Raw genomic sequence first — 19,137 nt, forward strand, 5'->3', positions numbered from 1 at the left:
TTTTATGTGTCAAGATGCAGACAGGTTGTACCCTGTTTTCTTTGCAATATAAAAAGATGACCCAATGTAGTCTTCAAACTGGTTAGAGCCTACATTCTCCTTCAAAAAAAGGCAGCAGTTCCTTCTTCCTTCCCTCCCTGAAAAACAGCCGCAAAATCCCTCCATAGAACAGAGGAAGCCAATAAAATTGGGGGATATGGGAAAAAGTTGACTTCAAAATTTTTAAATAGATTTATTCAGAAGACAGAGGCCTTTCAACTGTTTGCATGGAGGTGGATGAGGGTTGTGGGTTTTTTTTTTTTTTGGTAGACAGAGAAGTTGTAGCAATAGGAAGAATTGTAGTTTAAAGACTGTCAGCAAGGATCTTAATTAAGCTGTGCGTTACCGTCTGTTGCAGTGGCCTCACTGGTATTTGATGGTCAGGGTTTCTGCCATTCATAGGAGAAGCCTAAGTAAGTGTAGCTTGGACAGTGTGTCTACGTGCTGTGTTCCACAGCAGACCAGAGTGGGAGAGACGGTGTATTTGTTCCTAGCAAGTAGAGTAATGTCTGACTTGGTAATGTGTAAATACATTCTTTAGAAAATTGAAAAATTTCATATCGGCAAGGGTCTCAGGGATAGGTTTTCGGAGACTAGCAGCTCAAATTCTGAACCAGTTATAAACTTCATTTTTAATTGACATCTGTGTATATTATAGTAGGGAGGCACTTAAAGTTCACGTGATGAGTTGTGTGTGAGGGTGCCAACGTACAGGTTCGTGTTCATTGCTCAGATAAGTAGCATTGAGCTTCCTCTCTAGATGTCTTTACTTCCTTGTTGGCATGCATGGCCACAGATTTGTCATTTTATGCAGGTCTTCTTTTGAACAGGTTACAAGTGCGCAGTCATCACAAAGAGTAGTCTTCTGATAACAGCTTCTGACGTTTTTATCAATGAATGCAAATAAAATAGATGAGTTTGCCTGAGTAGAATCTTTATTCTCACAGCTGTACGATGAACTTCTTCATTGCTGTGCCTGCAGAGAAGACTCTGAAATACAGTGACTGTTTGCCACCTTCATAGTGCCGAAGAAATAGCCACAAGACTACTATGTCATCCTGTTGGCCTATTCATGGGTTTCCATTCATGTCTGTATTTCTGGGAAGCAGACAGTGTTTTCATACAATCCTGTAGAGGATAGGATGGCTTTAAGTAAAGAGATACTGGCACACATGTAGCATTTTCTTTGGTTTCTAAATTTTAGGTGGACGTTATAGGTCAGATTTCATTGGTACTTACAGGACTACTGTCTGAGAACATGGTGTCTGTAGCTGAAAGAGCTTTTTTTGTTTTAACTGATTGCCAGAGGTAAATCTGCAGTGATAACTGTACAGTTTATGGATGTTAGAAAAAGTGTCCAGAGGGAAATTGCACCTGACTCTGTTTTTATGTTTGTAGTAAGTTTGTCAATATTTTTCTTAGGCGTTTTGGGCAAAATAAGGTTAAGAGAGTCAGCAATTTCATGTGTAGATTTTGGTAAATATTCTGTCTTGCCTGAGGTGACACTCCCGCCATGGCATGTAGATCATTTCTTAGTAAAATTTGCAACAAGAGCATTTCAACCTGGATGCTTCATGTGCAGAAAAGAATCGTCTATGACAGATTTGCAATGGAAACTTATTAGAAAGATATTTTATTTACAGATTTTCTCTAGGAAGGTGTTTAGTTAGCTACTAAATGTCTAGTACCAGTTTAGTAGTACTAAATTTCTTCTACCAAAGATATATTTAAAAACAAAACAAAACACTAGTGTTTACTTTTTGCTTTTTATTGGCGTATGTCTTTGCTGTTTGTCTCTATTTTTATCTGACAGGATATATTTGTATTTATCAGATTATTCATATGTTATTGCTGGTTAGGCCAAATGCAATGACTGGTTTAATGTAAGCAATTCAGTCGTTAGAAGAATGTGACCAAATACTTGAGTATAAAAAAAAACACTGAAGTTTTCTGTATGTCTGCTTCACAGAGAAGGTGAAGCCAGACTTTTCTTTGAAGGGCATAGCAATTGGGTGAGACTCAAAGCTCTGAGTTGCAACAAACAGAATTTGGATTGGATATGGGGGGAAAAAATCACAGTGATGGTAGTCAAACATGGAAAGAGGGGCCTGGGCAACTTGGAGACTCCATCTTTGGAGCTACTTGAAACTAAATTGCTTGAAGCACTGAACCACCTGGTTCACCGTGACCCTGGTCTGAGTGGGGTTTGGGCCAAATGTCCTTTGGATGTCCAGTCTTAAATAATCCTAATCCATACCCACAGTTAATGGCAATTTAGAGAGACCATCCCAAAACTAAGCAGTACCTTACAGCACACTGGAGTAGTTTAGCAGCTCTTGGTAAGGGCCTTATTTCTTGACTTAAAGATGAAGGAAGTCCTTAAAAATTAGGGCACTTTTCAGTTTAGAAACTGTTTCTTCTTGTCAGTTACAAAAAGATCATCCTCACAGAGCAGCTGTTTAAAGTCCATTATCAGGTAGTTTAACTCATTTGTCAGTGACTTTTACTTTAAACACTGTCCATTAATACAAATCATTATCACCACCACTGGGTAAGTCAAAAGCTTGTTAATAATAGGAGTCATTTGTCTACAGAAGGAGCTATGTTTTTAACAAGGAATCACCTTGGAATTAAAGGTATCATCAAGGAATTGAACCTGGACAATAATACAGTCTCAACTATTATTAAGCTGTAATCTGTTTGGCCTAGTAATCAAGACCACAAATTGAACAAACATGAGAATATAACTACACTTTTGTACCGTAACTATTCAGATAACAAGTGAATGTAATCGTTCATGGCATATTTCACAAGAAGTAACAGCACTGGTGAATGTATTTTAGAGTAGGAAATGTGCCTCAGTGCCAGTGGGCAGTGATTAATTTCTGTATGAATTAAGATCTTCTACTGAAGCATTTTTACTTCTAGTTCTTCAGTCTGTACTCACTTTTTGCATCACCCAAAAGCAAATACACTAATGGAAAGGCAGATGGTAGGTAGCAGAAGAAAGGGAAGAAAAATAAACAAAATTCTCAGACCTTCAGGTGTAATGGCACAAAGTCCACTTTGGAGAACTTTGAGTTATAATCCTATTCTGCTGTCTCCAGTGTTGTTTTTGTCCCCCTGCAGTAATTTGATAGTCCAGTTAGAGCACAAATTCTATCTGTTTTGTATTTGTCAGTCATTTGGTCTGTCATTTAATGCAGACCCAGTGGACAGACCCAATTTTAGCCAAGCTGTTTCAAGACTTAAAAGAATCTGACTTCATGTATTGTTGCCATGTTTTCTGCATAATTTTGATGTTTCATTGCCTATTAAAATACTGCAGGGCTTTTTATTTTTGTTTCAGATTTGGAAACAGATTTCAAAAAGAAGGAGCTCACAGGCAGTAGCAAGAAACAGTGTTCCTCTGATGCCTGCCAGGGCAATCAAATAGAAAAGGTTTCTTACAAAAAAAAAAAAGTAATGCAAAAGAAGTAGAGGATCTGATAATTCCAAGCAGTGCGCTGGAATCATTCTGACAATAAAGACTTTTATTGCACCCTTGTAGCGCCTGGGGTTTTAATTTAACACATCAATGAAAAGGCAGCATTTAAAAAAACAAACCAAAAACAAACCAACAACCCACCACCACCAGCAGGACTTGCTTTTATTAGTGCAATTCGTAAGAAATTAGAACATTTAATGAGAAAATCGTTAACCATGAAAAAAATGGACCGGCTTAACTTGAGGAGCTTAAGTAGTGAGACTTCAATTTAGTTTGTCAGCTACTGGTAATATAAATAAAGAGTGAGTTGATCACCTCTGGAGCAGTAGGCAATTTAGCACACTTTCTTGTGTGATAGCTGCTGTTGGACAGAACCGCTATCTGCCTCCTTTTCTAGCAACTCACTAGAGTCAAAAGCTAGTGGGAGAATATCAAACGCTTCTTGTTTCACTCATCTCCTCAGAGGTGGTATCCTTCAGATCCAGTTCAGTTAGGCATTTAATAGAAAACAGTAAGCACTGGCTGTTATATCCATGATTATGGTAAGCATGGTGGAATACAGCTATTGCTTTGATGTTATTACATCTTCACTGTAAATTTAACCCTTTCATTGAAATAAGCATGTATTTCAAAGGATCTTTTTGGGCTATGTTTTTTAGAGTTGTAAAATATAACATTGCTCAGCCTTAGGATCCCAAATATTCTGGTTTTACTTTCTGTGAAAAAGTTAGGCCAGTGCTTTTCTCTTGGCTTTTAGGTTTGGAATTTTACCTTGGCTGTGCTTGAGTTTCTTCCCAGTATACCTAGCTTTTTCAAGGAGGCTGGAGTAATTGTCAGTAGCTTAGATACTGACAATTACCAAATTGAGTTGTTTGAGGCAGTATGGGTATGATTAACTCTCTTGATGTGTGCCAAGGTGGAATAGAAAGAGATGCAAATAACTTTATTTATTTATTTTGCCGAGGAATTGTACATTCTTTGGTTTACTTATTTATTCCTCCTTGTCTTTCAGTGAGTCAGCAGCTGATAAACCGCATTGATCAGTTTCTGGAACATAAAAGTTCACAGTACTACATGAAAGGGATCAATTGTATCAGAGTTTTCAGAGAGGAGGCCATGAAGGTAATGTTAATATGTGAAAACCCTTTCAAATTGAAGATATGATGGCCCTATTTCCTATATTGAAAACGTGGTAATTTATTTCTACAGGAGAAGTAGATTAAAAAGATTTTAATCACTTATACTGTTTGAAAGTTTAGAAATATATTTCCATTTGTGTTTCTTTATTCCTAACTTGAATAAGGACTAGATTCTGTGGTGTTGTGCACTGTTGGTTTTGTTCTTTGAAACATAAAACCACAAGGCCTGTGGCCTGATGTTTATAAAAGAAAAATATGCTATTCTACAAATTTCTATTAAAACAAGTTTCAAAAAGGTACAGAGATTTCTAGTTCTGTTTTTTTGTGGCTCACTTTTCCTTAGAACACTTGGTTTTAGTAGAATTAAAATGTGTAATGACTTATGCTCACCATTTTAGATGACTTCATGAAGAATTAATATTTGTAGCTACTTCCTTATTTTCTTGTAATCGTTGCTGTTATTTTTTCAGCTGTCCAAGGTGTGGTGCTTTAATGATTTTCTGCAGGCCCTGAAATCAAAGGTGGAAGACAAAGCCTTAGTTGATTTCTGGGAGATTGTGGTACAAGGTATGATGGCATTTCACTTTTTAGAGTATTTCTACTTTTAATATTCATTATGTAGGAGAAAACCTTATGTTAGCAATGGGACAATTAAACTAAAGCTAGAGCAGCATTTTGATCCAGGTCATTCCTTCAGCTTGTGTAAAAGGAAAAAATCTAAACAACCACAACAGCAACAACCCTTGCTTTCACATTACAGCTTCCTTTTTTTGTGCTAATAGTTTCCTGCCAGTAAGATTTCGTGATGTCTTGCCGAGTCTTGTTGAAATGGTAAACGAGTTGTGTAAGAAAAGAGACAAATTAAATGTTACAAGGTAAGGAGAACAAGATAGGATTTCAGGTGAATTTTAAGATAAATGAAAAAACTTGTGCAGCTTATATATAAAAAGATTCTTCCAAATTAAGCCTCAAAAAAGGCATGAATAACATTGAAATATGTCACTGATCGTTTTGTATTTAAGCAACTTGAAGAACGGAATATGTAGTAATATGACACCTACCTATGATTAAACTGGGAGATACAGGGCAATGCAATTCCAAAAGAGCTTCAGAGACTACGCAAGTGATAAATAAAGGAACATTTTCACAAATATGAAACGTGGTGGGCTATAAAAAACATCTTTTGCATCATACTCTTGTTTTTAATTGGAATCAGTGCTAGGAAAATCTGTTAAATGCCCAACTGTGTATTTAAGGGTGCATGCTATAAAAATGCAATTATATGCTTTTATATAGCACCTTTCAAAATGAAGGACTTCAGACTGTGTTTAATGCCTGCTTTATCCAGCTTCAAAATATATCCAGTTTCAAAATATAGAATGGGAATTTGTTTATTAACCAAAACCAACAGCACAAGGCAACTCTCAAAGGCTATTGTAGGGTACTGTCTCTGAACAAATCTGAAGAGGAAAAAAAAAAACCACACAAAAAACCCTTTGGAAGTAGGAATCTTGGATCTTTGAAAGTCGTGCTTAGAGTACTGTTTTAATATTTGTAGTTGGTTCAAACCAGAGTTTTCAACAAACTGGACTATATTTCTGAGAAAATAATTTACAAATACAAACAGGGATCATATTTTCATACAAAATAGATTATCTTCTGAGAAGATGATAAAATCATGGTGCTTTATGCATAATCCAACTAGCTGGTCTTGCTGAGTAGCTGAAATTGCTTTTCATTTGCTGCTACCAAAAGCAGAAGTCCTGTTTTCCCTGCTTCTTGTGACATAACACATGCCCTTTTTTTCCACCAAATGTGGCATTGGGCCTTGTTATGAGCCACTGCAATCACCAAGAGGATGGATGTGAGTTAATGAGTTAGTGATTCTTGGAGCAGAAGCAAGGCAGATCTGTTTGATAAGCTCACTCTCACTCATCTCGTGAAACCCTGCTGTGTAGCTCTGTGGGCATGTTAAGGTGGCATTAAACTTGTGATGCTGCTGAAACCTTTCTGAACCTACTGTTCTTTCTTCTCACACCCACAGATTCTTAATTCGGCAGCAAGCGTTTGTGTAGCCAAGTGATGGCTAGATTGGGAAAATAATTGGGGGGAAAAGTAATTGAGTGTTTCTCTTTTGTTTTTGTGGGTTACTGCACAGGATGGTGGTGCAAACACAACCAGGGCAGGACCAGCACTTTGGTGTAGTCATACTGTAGAACCACAGCATCAGTGTTTGTATGGTAGGAGTTAATTTTTGTAAGGCTGTTAAGGACTGAAGAGCATGCTGTGAATGACTAAAAGTGTAATTTCTGATAGATTTTCAGCATTTCATCTGTGATCTATGATTTCAGTGTCTCATTAGTTTGATTGTCATAATATTAACAGTTTTCTAAATGGATACTTCCACAAGCTTATGAATATTCTCATTAATTTATTTTTATATCATAGTTGACTCATTTATGCAAGTCACATCTTCCTTTGAGCAATATTTTTTTATTTTTGGTGGTGGTGATGATGACACATTGAGAAGTTGGAATTTGGAGGACTTATTTCATTTCTAACGTTAAGTCTGTTTTTGGGAAGCCTTCTAATGATACTTCTATATCTTTTATTTTTTTAGACAGAATTTCTTTGATCACTAAAGATGAAGCAGAGGGAAGTTCTGTGACTAGTGAAGAAGCTGAAAAGGTATCATTTTTTAATGAGCATCTATTTGTGTAGAGCTCTTGCTGTGGAACAGAAAATTCTTTATGATGTATATAAATCTTTAGATGAATGAAATAGGATCCTTATGAAGGAATAATATTGTCCTCTTGCTGTAGAATTAATAATGCCCCATTCCAGAGCAAAAATAATTCCCTAGCATGTGCTACAGCATTATATTTTAATTGGTCTTTAGAAAGTAGCATGTATTGACATCATTATCTGAAAATATCCTCTCTGAAGAACAGGATTTTCAGGAGCTCAGTTTAATGGAACAGCAATAAATTTTATATGCAAGATTGCTATTTGAACTTTGTATAAAGAGCTGTGATCTTGTTGTTAACATGCTAGTTCAAAAATCAGGATACTTTTTTGGTCTAAAAGCTTTGCTAACTCTAGCAATATAAAGCTGTCATAGCTCGTTTTCATCATATATGCAGTGAAAGCAGTAATTTCTACTTTATTGAGGTCTTGTGGATTGGACACCATAGATTATGCTAGTACTATTGGTCATCATATTGGCTTCTTTCAGAAAAAGAAATTTGGGGTATTTGCAGGTATTCTTCCTACAGGAATAAAGCACTTTAGTAACTGCAGTGATGAATGAAGCATGCTACAGTTACAAAGCAGTGAATTATAAAGGACAGAATGGTGCCTGTTTGAAAGAAGATATAATTCAGGTTTGCTGTCAGAAATTGTGTTTGCATAGAGAGGATAAGATGGGCATTTTTGTATCAGGCTGCTGCTTGCCGTATGACTTTGAAGAGTTTAGAAGAAGGAAGGTCTCTGTATTACAGACCCCTCAAGGTAAACGTAGGTAAAATTGCTCTACTTTGCAAAGAAGCAGCTTTGCTAAAAGATGCCATATTGATTTTTACAACTTCTGGGCCTTACATTAGCAATAACAAGAAGGGGGTTGAAGTAGGTTCTCCATGAATGAATTAATGAGTAGGCATGAAGTTTTATTTTAGAAACTGTTTTTTAATCTGTAACAATTTATCTCAAGGTAAAGAAGACAAGTGAAAATCTAAACAAGCTCCTAAGAGCTTGTTTATCTAAACTCGTGTACAGAGTGCAAATGACAGTGACTTTTTGTTGTACACATGAAGGACCTACTGGTTGTTTCTCATCATGCATAACTGTATAGAACAATCTTTTGTTCTTTAAAACCAGCAGTTTTAAAGAATATCAGGTTTTGTTACATATTCTGAGTGCTATGAATTTACTTTGAAACTTCACAAGACCATTTGTTTCTTGAACTTCACTTTTTAGTCTGAAACTGTCGTTGCTGTTCAAAATGTGATAAAGCTGCATGAAATAGCCTCTATTCCTTAAGGAAATCTCTACTAGCCATAAAGACCTTACAGAGCACAGATCCACAGATCTCTGAACTATGATCTTATGGTGGCTGAGAAATACTGTGCATAGGAATGCAGCAGAAATTATGAAGAGTAGCAAGGAGCAGAGTTACAGCGGTCAGGCTAAGGTGGAACAAAACATTGTAGACTGACTTTAGAAGGACTTTTTAACATCATCCTGCAGTCAGCCAGGTGTTGCAATAAAGGAAGAAATTCTTTTGTGATTGATTGAAGGTCTTGTGACAGCCATAACTTCCCTTTAAAGTAAGGGAATAACAAAGACTGCATGGAATCAGCTCTGGGCTGCTGAGAGTGCAAGAGTTCGCTAATGTGACAGATAACCTTGCATTTCAGAATAAATGGCTTGCATCCCTCTGCTGAACTAGGCTGTTGGCAGTCCCAGTTATTTACTAGATAACCTCCCCACTCTCCAGAGCCAAAACCAGAACCCTTAAGGAACTGTCATTTTCTGTCAAGGGTTTGTTTGACTTTCTAACATACGAAACTGGAAGACTCTGTGGTGTTGGAATAAGATCCAGAGAGACTGAAATTTTGTCTTCAGTTTGTGAGGCTGATATAAAATCTAGTCTTGGTCCAGTTAAACTGTGCTGCAAGTTTCCTGTGGTGTGTGAAGGCAGCATTTTCCTAGATCTATAGCAGATTGCTAAAAAGGTTCATTTGTTTTCTATAATGAAGGCCATACCCTTCATTAAAGGGTTATACTGGATCTTTTAAAATATCACATATAAGATTCAATTTTTCTTCACCTCTGTAATAGGCCAAATGCTCATAATTGCAAGTGTGTAGGTCCAGGGATTGGCTGTCAGTGTGGTCTTGTGTGACACAGAAGCCTTTTCTCTTATGTGAAGATCACTAGCTGGTAGCTTTTTCAGGACTGTTTTGGATATAAGATTCATAGTTCATAGAATTTGAAGGGGTAAGAAAAACTTTACAGGCTGTTTATTAGAGAGGTAACGTAAAAAATTCTTTTTTTTGTTTTGGTTGAGCTAGGTTATCCATGCATGTTTTCCTTTCTTCCTATCATTGAGAAAAATGGTTCTGTGTAGGCTTTTTTTTAACCCTGTAATAGTAGTACACTCTTTTTAGAGTGTAAGGATGATAGGTTAAAAAAAGCAGCAATGTCAAGTGCTTTTGGTGATTAATTTGGGGAAGATAATGGATTTCAACACAACTAGTACATACAATCTGTTTTTGTGTTAATGCAAAACAGAGTTTGTAAAAAAAAAAAAATTTTTGAATATATAGAATTTGATGGAAACTGCAGGTTACAAATTTTCATCCTACATTCCTTTAGCTTTTGACTTTCTTTACCTAATTTAGTGCTAGAAAGCTAATTTTGAAAGCTTCAAAAATGTGCTACTTTTGGAAATATCATTTGACTCTTAACTGCGTAAAATGAAATTTGGTTTGGCACAAAATGCCTTTCAGAGCTGACAATGTCATTAGCTTTTAGTTTCATAATGCGTGCTTTGTATTACTACTAGATTGAGAACTTTTCCAGCAAAAAAGATAGACAAGCGTGCGACAACTTAAAATTCTAATTTGTTCCATCCCTGTTACTGCAGCTACAAAATTTGTAAGATAAGATGAAGTTAACATTAAAACATGAGTGGTGTCTGTGCAGCAAGTCTTCTGCAGTGCTCTAGATTATTGCTCTACAGGATGTAGAAAAGATTTGACCTTTGGCTAATGAGACAACTAGGCAGACATTGTCTACATCCTTTATCTTTGGTGTTAACCAAATGCAATATATTTGCTTTTGCTATTGTATGTTATATTTCGTTCTTTCCTACAACATTAATTTATTGATATTCTACCTAGTAGAGGGAGCTGGAGAGAATGCCTTTTCCAGTGATTCAAATTGCGAACTCAGACATTAAAACATTAGATCACATCTTGATATGGTGGGAGAATGCAGCAGGCAGCTTCTCGGTGTTTTACCCCATGTCTAAAGCTGACACTGTTCTAGAGCAGGATCAGCACCGTTCAAGTAAAATAACGTTTAAGCTTTTTACAGTCCAAGTACATTGTCTTGGAGATGGGGAGCACTGATAGGGATCCCATGGCCTTTTACATGACCTCCATGTCTGTAAAAGTCAAGTCCACAGATAAACAGTAATTCGCTTTCAGAAACCAGTTGTTTCCACAAAAAAGAAAAATGTTACCTGAACTCAAAACCGAAAACCGATATTCATAATCTGTTTAATATCATTATTTTCTACCCAGAAATTTTCTAATTTCTATCCTGCTAAAGAGACTATAACTAAAACTTGTGGACAACTGGACACTTCAAGAGTCACGTATTTGTATTTTTTCTACTATTATAACTAAGTTACTATTTTTTTTACTGTTAAGTTAAAATAAAAATAATTCGTAGGTGGTTGTACTCCAGATATTGTCTGTATGTTTGATTTCAGTAGTTACAGTATCTAAGCAAGTTAGCTTTATCTTCTGTTTATTGATGCTGTGCTTTAAATGAAGGGCATATGGTGTGTTTGTATCAGCAGCTACTGCAAGAGAATTTTACATAATGACTGTTCTATTTTTAAAGACCAGCATTCGAACCATCTTGCATGTTTGAGAGTGTTTTTTTAATTCATGTCTTTGTTCATCTAATAAATGTTCATTGTATTAAGTGAAAAGCTTCTACTGAGTTCCACACAGAACTAGATTGTCATACTTAAGATCTTTACTAAACAAGATGTTAGTCAACTTACATATGTATTAATATTAATAGGGACATTTTTTTTGTCCCTGTCCTCTGGCAGCTTGTAGCTACTCATGATATTACCTTTAAAATTACCTTTTTAAGAACATAAAAATGGCCATACTCTGATGAACAAAATTTCCATCTAGCCCATGGCTCCAGCCACTGACATCTCAAGTACTTCCTGTGCTTGAGGCTGTTTCTTTGGGCTTCAGTGTTTCTCTTCCATGAACTTTCCCCATCTCCTCTGAGACTAAGTACTAATATTTGCAGCATCCTTATTAAGTGGCATTCTGCAGCTTAACTGTGCATTGTCTGAAGAACCACATTCTTTGTCAGTTTTTTTAACAATCTGCTATAAAATCATTTAAAAGCAAGACTTAGGAAATTCCCTGTATTTTTGTGTGGTTTTGGAGGGTGGAAACCAGAATGGACTTCTTGATGATTTTTCATTAACAGCCAGATTAGTTTTGATATGCAAAGGACAAGTTCTGTTCATTTGACATTGAGTCAGAGTTTCGTCAGTAAAATGTAAGAAAACTTGTATTTTCAGTTCTTGGCTCCGAAAGAAAAGAAAAATGAACCTCTGTCTGCTACAGATGAAGGTGGTGATGTTGATGACTTGGTGAGTACAATAAAGACATGATGTGGCTGTAGAATTCAGTTGTAGCTGAAAGTTGCAGTAAGAGCTTCTTAAAGCAGTAGATCACGTCTTAGAAAACACCTAAGGAACTGAGTCAGAAAAGAGCCATGTGAAATGATTTGTTCGCTATTGTAAAACACAACCAGATGTGTAATTTTATGGTGGCAAATAGAATGCTGTATAGTAACATGGGTGTTTACATAGATTAGTCCTGTCCTCTTGTGTATTTCAAAGAGCCAATGAGGCTGCGGGTTTGATAGCAGATTATTATAATTTACTGCAATAGCATTTAACAAAGCTTGTAGATCTAGAACAGCTATTTATGTGGGTTGAAACCTAAAAGTCATTTAAAATTAAAAGATGCTTTAATCTTCTCAATTAACCTTCTTTTATACTAACTTGCTTAAATTCAAGAATTTCAAGAGTTTATTAAAAAACATTTTAGCCATTTCTTTACAGGCTGAGTCATTACAAATCTGTCTCCAAAGCTTAAATTTATGGTGTAGACAGTTCCAATGAAGTTTCAATAGCAGGCATATTTTTACTTTTGGGCTGTACTTTTTTTTTTAAGTCTCCAAATTGCACATATGATTATGCAAAGATGAGATTTAAGGTTTGTTTTTGTACTTTATAACAGTTTAGTATTAAGTTCCATGTAGTCCACTTATGTTGGATTTCTTATTTCTTATGTTGGAATCCTTATAAGGATTTCTGAATATGCTTTATTTTATAAGCACTAAACACAAGAAATTACTTGAATTCAATACCTTTTCTTCTAAATCTGTTGCTTCTGTTTGCAGCTGGACATGATGTGACTGCATGATACACTGGGATTGAATAAGCCAAGTTATGGAAGAGAGCTCCCTGTAAGATGGCGCACAAATAGGATGCTAATGAGAAGACTGTATATCCCTCTTTATTTTCTCAAATGAGAGAGCAGAAGTCCAAAACATTTTCAGTTGGTATAAATGTCATCTGACTTCTTAAAACTAGAACAGAGGATTGATATGTTTAAGGGGTCTCTCTTTTTTTCTTTAGCACAGCGAATCTGGTTTATCCGTGGAACTGCTTCCAGTTAAACACCGCTAAATTTAATGAGAGCCTGTGTTTGTGCCTGAAATTCTTGTTATATTCCCTGAGAAGGAAGACATAAATGTCACAGTGAGGTTACCAGGTAATATAGAATCTTTAGTGGATGTAACTCCATAGCATTATTGTTGCAGAAGGAGAAAGGTTGTATTTTCATGCTTTTTCCCTGCAGAGAAAAAAAACGGGGGGGAGGGTTTATTGAAAAAATTCTAGGCCAGGGATTCACAAAGTAATGGTTTGAAATGAACAGCAGAATCTAAAACGTACAACAGAGCCAAGTGTACTGATCTTGTGACGCTGTACCCAAATCAACAATTGCGGTCATCTTTCTGTGCTCCAAGTTCTCTTTCATGTCAGCTCAACAGCAGAGTTAAATATCCTCAAAATTATTATTTTTTTTTAAAGGCTTTTGTGATTACTGTAGTATTCCTGGTGCTAAAAGGATAAAAGACTCAGTTATATGCCTATTTAATACAATGCTGGTAATGCAGAGCAGAGGAATACGTGAAACCTGTACACTGACACTTGTGATAGATAACTAATGATAGTTAACGCTGGTAGCCGAAATGGTGTACCGTCTACACAAAGCAATCCAAAGTTGTCAAATACTGCTTAGAAAGAGATACTCAAATTTGATTTACAGATCTGAAGAGAAACTAATGACAGCTTCCCAGATGCTTGTTACAGCCAGATTAATTCCTTTAAAAGCTGTTCTTTGTTATTGCAAATGTATAAATATACTGTGCAAAGTGGTGGTAGCATCATAAAAAAAAATCATGAGCAAAATTAAAAGATGTTTTGGAATATCTGCCCTTTATACTGAACAGCTCCTGTGTGTGAAACAGCAATTGCTTTTCCCCACATCTCCCTACGCAGAGACCTGCTCTCTCCTTTCTTTTGTCTTACCTTGATTGAGTTCATGCAGACTTTGAAGAGATCTCTCAAGTGCAGAAGGCAGGCAGTAGGTAATGTTTCCAGGCCTTTAGATCATTTGTGTCATGCAAAGTTATTTTTCTGAATTGTAAATAAGAAATTGTTGGTAACTCCATGATTTGGACCGTCTATTTTTAGGCTGATTTATGGAGTGTAACACTGTTGTTTTTTTTAATTTTCTTAATTAGTTTGATTAATAAAATACTTAATGGATTGCTTTTGTTTTCTTTGTAACCATGTTTGCTAAAGTCAGATGTCTCACCTAGGTACTGCATAGGTAATCTACTGAAAAACCCTTTTCCAGGCATACAGTGAAAACATTGAACATTGAAAGCCTTCCACAGAAGTTGAGTGTAATTACTTTTTCTATATTTTACAAACGCGAAACTTCACAACACCCCAATAAAATCATTTTTATTATTTTGCAGAGAGAAGTCTTGGTCAGGACCAGACAAGACGTAGACTTACTTTGCAAATCAAAATCAGGATTACAGCTTTCAGTTTCTTCTGAACTAGTTGGCCACATTTTTAGAGTGTATTGTTTCTGTCAAGCAATAAACATTTAGGAGTGCGCAGAGTATTTCATATGTCTTCTCAATGCCTATAAAGCACATTTAGGCTCAGTATAGTAACTGAGTTGATAGGACTGAAGAGGGCAATGGGAGTGTGAATTGTAGTTAAATTAAGTGAAAGTGAATTCTCAGAAGGCAAGCAAAATATCTTTAATTCTGCCCAGCTTTCCAGGCATCAGTCATCAGAAGCTTGTGATATGCATTAGTAAGAGTTTATCAGATAGCAACCTTATTTTATACTTGCTCTGTGCCAAAGAATCAGCTTTCAACTGAAAAAGTTAAATGACTGGAAGAGATCTTTCACTCAGTCTACACTCACATTTTCAGTTATGAATTCTGACATAGTTACTTACCATTTTACACTGAAGATGCTCATTCTGAGTTACAATACTGACCAGTCTTCAAAACTTCAAAAGCAATAGAGCTGTTAGTCATCCACTTCAAAACCAAACATGCAGAAAACACCATGCAAATCTCTTGCAAGCAGTGTGACATTCCCTGTCCTGTACTTCATAGCTGTAGGAATTACCAAGGCGTCTTTCGAAAAAAGAGATAATGGCTGTGACTTTTGTTTTATGTTACTGAATTATTTTTTTAGCGGAAGGAGTACTTCTGGAAAGTTCTTCTAGTAATAACAATATGGGACAATAACCTTGGTTAGCTTTTTTTTTTGCCGAAAGATCAGAGCTTGTGATTGTGTTGTTTGTGTCTTTGTTATCTACCACTCCGATATTACTTTAACTTAATGGACAGTATCAGTCAGCTTCGATGGAGAGGCAGTGATTTCAGTATTATATAACTAAAAACGGTTTTATGAAAGTTAATGCTATGAAGAGGTGGAAGGGAAAGGAATGAAATTCTCAGCCTTTATTCCCTTACTCCCTGTTTGGCTGGCCTTACAGCTGAGAGTATCGGCTAGCAGGCTAATCATCACGTTGCATCAGCAGTATCATATGTTGCCTACTCTGCAGGTCCTCTCCTCCTTCTTTTCCCCAATTAGATGAGGAACTTGGACTAGAAAAGATATTTTGCAGGGTGGACTTTGGGAAGTGGAAAGTATTCAGAGGTATTAAACCAGGAGGTGTAACGAGGGAGCTGGGGGTGCAGCCTAGAACTGTGAATATAGAAAGGACAAGAGAGTGTTTTGGGGAGCCACAGAGGCAGAGCGAGGCTCTTCCAGTAGCAGTGTAGGAGGAATGGGACATCAATCTGTTAGCAACCAGCCTTATATTAGTTTTGCTGTTAATGAAACAGGTTGCTCTCTCACTGAGGAGTGGGGTCTGCTGACTCTGTAAGGCACTTCTCAAGTCTTGCTTTCTTTATTCAATGCTCAGAAATCCATTTTGTACTCACTGACAGTTGTGAAAATTTCACAAAAAAGAAGTGTGACACATGCTATCAAAGCACCTCCGATGGGAGGAGATCCTATACTACTGCACTGTGGTCACTTAGTTGCAGGGGTAGATTTTCTTCTTGATGACTTCTGTGATGCTTTGTTTTTGACAGAATGGTCTCTTCGGTGTTGGGGCAGATTTTTTGGAATTAGATAATTAGGAAGGAAATTCACAGATGTCTGTGGGAGACTGGAGAAGTTATTCAGGCTGTGAATTCTTTAGCCAGGGCCCATCTTTACATTTTACATTTGCGATAGTAGATCCTGCTTTTGCCTGAGACTGGGGGACTATTGCAAGACAGATAATATAATGGGCTCAGCTGGGTTGGGAGCAGTTTGGAAAGAGGAAGACTGGGGTGGTATTTTCTTAAGCTGACAAATATACCAGTGGATATTCCCATTGTGCCTATAAGCAATGTGGGGTTTTAGATTCTTTTTTTTTTCCTAGGCTGTTTGTGTGTTACAGAGGAAAACTCATTTCCACCAAGCTTTCAGCTTTGATTCCTTTCCACTTTATTCTTCATTTCTTCTTCTCTTGGTACCAGTACAGCATAAGACGTGGAACGCAGTGTATAGCAACATGAACCAGAATAAATATCAGTCATCAAAAATCTCCAAGTTCATCCTGCTTTTGAGATTCAGGTTAAAAAGATGATTAAAATACCCAAATTCCCAGCACTGGCAGGGGGCTGTAGGGTCCCATCTAGGCCTGCGTTTCTAAATTCTTTGAAGAACTACTGCCTAGAAAAGAGCGGTTGTCTTTGTAAGCCCCACCGATGGCAAGGTGCTGGTCAGTGAAGATACTGACTTCTGCAAGAGGTTGCTTGTCCTTTTAGATGGTGTTTATGTATGTGCATTTCTGTGCACTGTTTGAAAGGCCAGGTTTTCCCTCGGGTGAGCTAAATGTCCTGCCAAGCAGCTTTGGGAGAAGCTCTGTATAAGCTCGGGCTATTTTTTTTTTTTGTAGCTATTGAACCTGAAACTTTAGAGGAATAGATTACCGTATAATAAGAAAAATAAAGAAAACCAAAATAGCTGAAATTTTCTTTTGTAATACTGTCATAGTCACATATAAAGAACTAAAATACATATATTAAGAAGTCAAAGCATTGTTTTTTAACCTGTTACCCTTCACAAAGGATGAACAAACTCTGAACTCCACATAAAAATTTGGCATAGAGGCAGAGGTACTTTGTCCTTACTGTACAAGGAACTTAGAAAACATTTGAATACATGTTAGGTTAAAGTTTAACCATATTCACAGAATCATCTAGGTTAGGGGGGACCTCCAAGATCATCTAGTCCAACCTCAGACCTAACACCAAGTCCTCCACTAAACCATATCACTAAGCTATTTTTCCATGTAGCAAGCTTTAAGTTGAAAAATCAGTTCTCTGTCCTGCCCTCACCCCCATGTTTACTGTTTTGGAATAGTACTTACATTTATGAAAATAAGAGAACTAAACAAGAGCTAGAAAAACTGTCCCTTTCTCTAGTTTTTACAGACCAGACGTAATTTCAGTGCATCTTTGAGCTGAATGTCTTAAAATAGTTCCTTCGCTCATCTGACTTTTTCAGCGTATACTTACAGTGCTTCAGTGATTTAAGTTGGACAGAAATTAATCTGCTGCTTCTTCCCAGTAACTTTGTGAAGCCAATGGAACTAAGACAGTGAAATGAATCCTGTTCCTTCTGTGCCTCACCATACAATTCTCAGCTTTTGACTGTTGAAAGTATATCCTTTACCAGCAGCGTAGAGTACTCACAGAAGAGCTGTCAGAAAGAACCTCTTTTTTTTTTTTGTTCCCAGTGGTATGTTGCTCAAGGTAGAGATGAGCTGAGCTTGGCTGCATGCTCAGAGGCATGCTGACAAACAAGTAGCTTTACAAAACAAAAGGAATAGCTCCACTCCTAGTAACCTAAACACACGTGCTCTACGTGAATAAGAGAATCTGCTTTTTGCTGTTACCGAATCAGGAATTATTTCACGGCACTGAAATGTACTTAAATTTGGTCATATGTAAATTTGCTGGGGGGTACTAATTCTTAGGACCCCGTGTATACGCCAAGTCAGCTGTATGAACTCATATAACGGAAAGTTTTGGAAGACTGTGATAGAATTGGTAGGTTGACCATAGGAATACTTTTGATGTTGTTTTCAATGTATCAAACCAAAGGATTTTTTCTTCTTATTTTTACTCAATTCAAATCCTGTCTCACGCTTTCTTCCTATTTTGATGGGCAGTAATAGCTAGTAATAACTGTCATTTCCTCTTCCTTCAGAAGGGAGTGAATGTTGCAGCTTTCAAGATATAACAGAAAGCAGAAATATCTCCAGTGTGGGCTATAGCTAGAAACATTTTCTATCTGCTGTCTGAGACAACGCATAAAGGGAACACAAGCCCCTGAGGAGACCAGCTGTGATGCAGATACTTTTACCTGAAGCATGTGGATCAGAAATAATGCTAGGTAAAATAAGGTAAAGTAGCTGTAAGCACCTGTTTGTTGGGAGTTTTATATAGGTTGGATGTGTGAGAATTCCTTTGCCAGCTTGCTAATGCAGGTAGTCAAATGATAAATACTCTCTCCCCATGGAGTAAGGTACATCCACAATGCAAAGAAATAGCATATAGACCTCTGCACTATGGTGGATTTTCCCAAGAATTACAGCAGCTATATCAGAGTGCTTAGGGACCCTTTACTTACTGAAAAAGAGGGGAAAGGGTTTTTTAATTTGGTCCAAAGCAGGCCAGCATGGAAAGCCCTAATCTGAATGCATGAGTTGACCAAAAGCTTTTCCCTCTCATCCCTTAACGCTGTGTGTGAATCCTATGTGAATTTCATCTTCTAGTCCTTAGTCTCCCTGAATTGTCATGGAGTGACACTTCTCTGCCTACAGAGGATAAAAAATGGCTCAGCAAAGCTGAGATGAAAAATTACATGACCCTCTTTGTAAGTGATTTGGGATGTAGGTTATTCACCCTACTGTACTCTCACAACGAGTCCTTTAGTACTCTTTGCCAATTTTTAATGGATATTCCTCGTTTTGCAGT

At 36.9% G+C, this 19,137-nt stretch overlaps 1 protein-coding gene across 9 annotated transcripts in view; it reads left to right on the top strand.

Annotated features, from left to right (window-relative positions):
- Nucleotides 1-18,317, top strand: part of XRCC5 (X-ray repair cross complementing 5) — a 53,676-nt gene extending 35,359 nt beyond the window's left edge. For 5 of the 9 annotated variants that reach the window (XM_080599067.1, XM_080599065.1, XM_080599070.1 and 2 more), the window contains 4 exons: nucleotides 4,539-4,648; nucleotides 5,136-5,232; nucleotides 7,286-7,353; nucleotides 12,008-12,115. In XM_080599067.1, coding sequence (XP_080455193.1) covers nucleotides 4,539-4,648; nucleotides 5,136-5,232; nucleotides 7,286-7,353; nucleotides 12,008-12,100 — 368 coding nt within the window. In that variant the 3' untranslated portion in view covers nucleotides 12,101-12,115. Of the gene's footprint in view, nucleotides 1-4,538; nucleotides 4,649-5,135; nucleotides 5,233-7,285; nucleotides 7,354-12,007; nucleotides 12,116-12,897; nucleotides 14,334-14,385; nucleotides 14,473-14,547 lie in introns of those variants that run through there. The other 4 variants (XM_080599066.1, XM_080599069.1, XR_013953411.1 and 1 more) reach the window with 3 other exon arrangements.
- The last annotated feature ends 820 nt before the right edge of the window (nucleotides 18,318-19,137 follow it).

This window comes from Anser brachyrhynchus (assembly GCF_964034855.1).
Source record: "Anser brachyrhynchus genome assembly, chromosome: 7".
Taxonomy (NCBI): Eukaryota; Metazoa; Chordata; class Aves; order Anseriformes; family Anatidae; genus Anser; species Anser brachyrhynchus.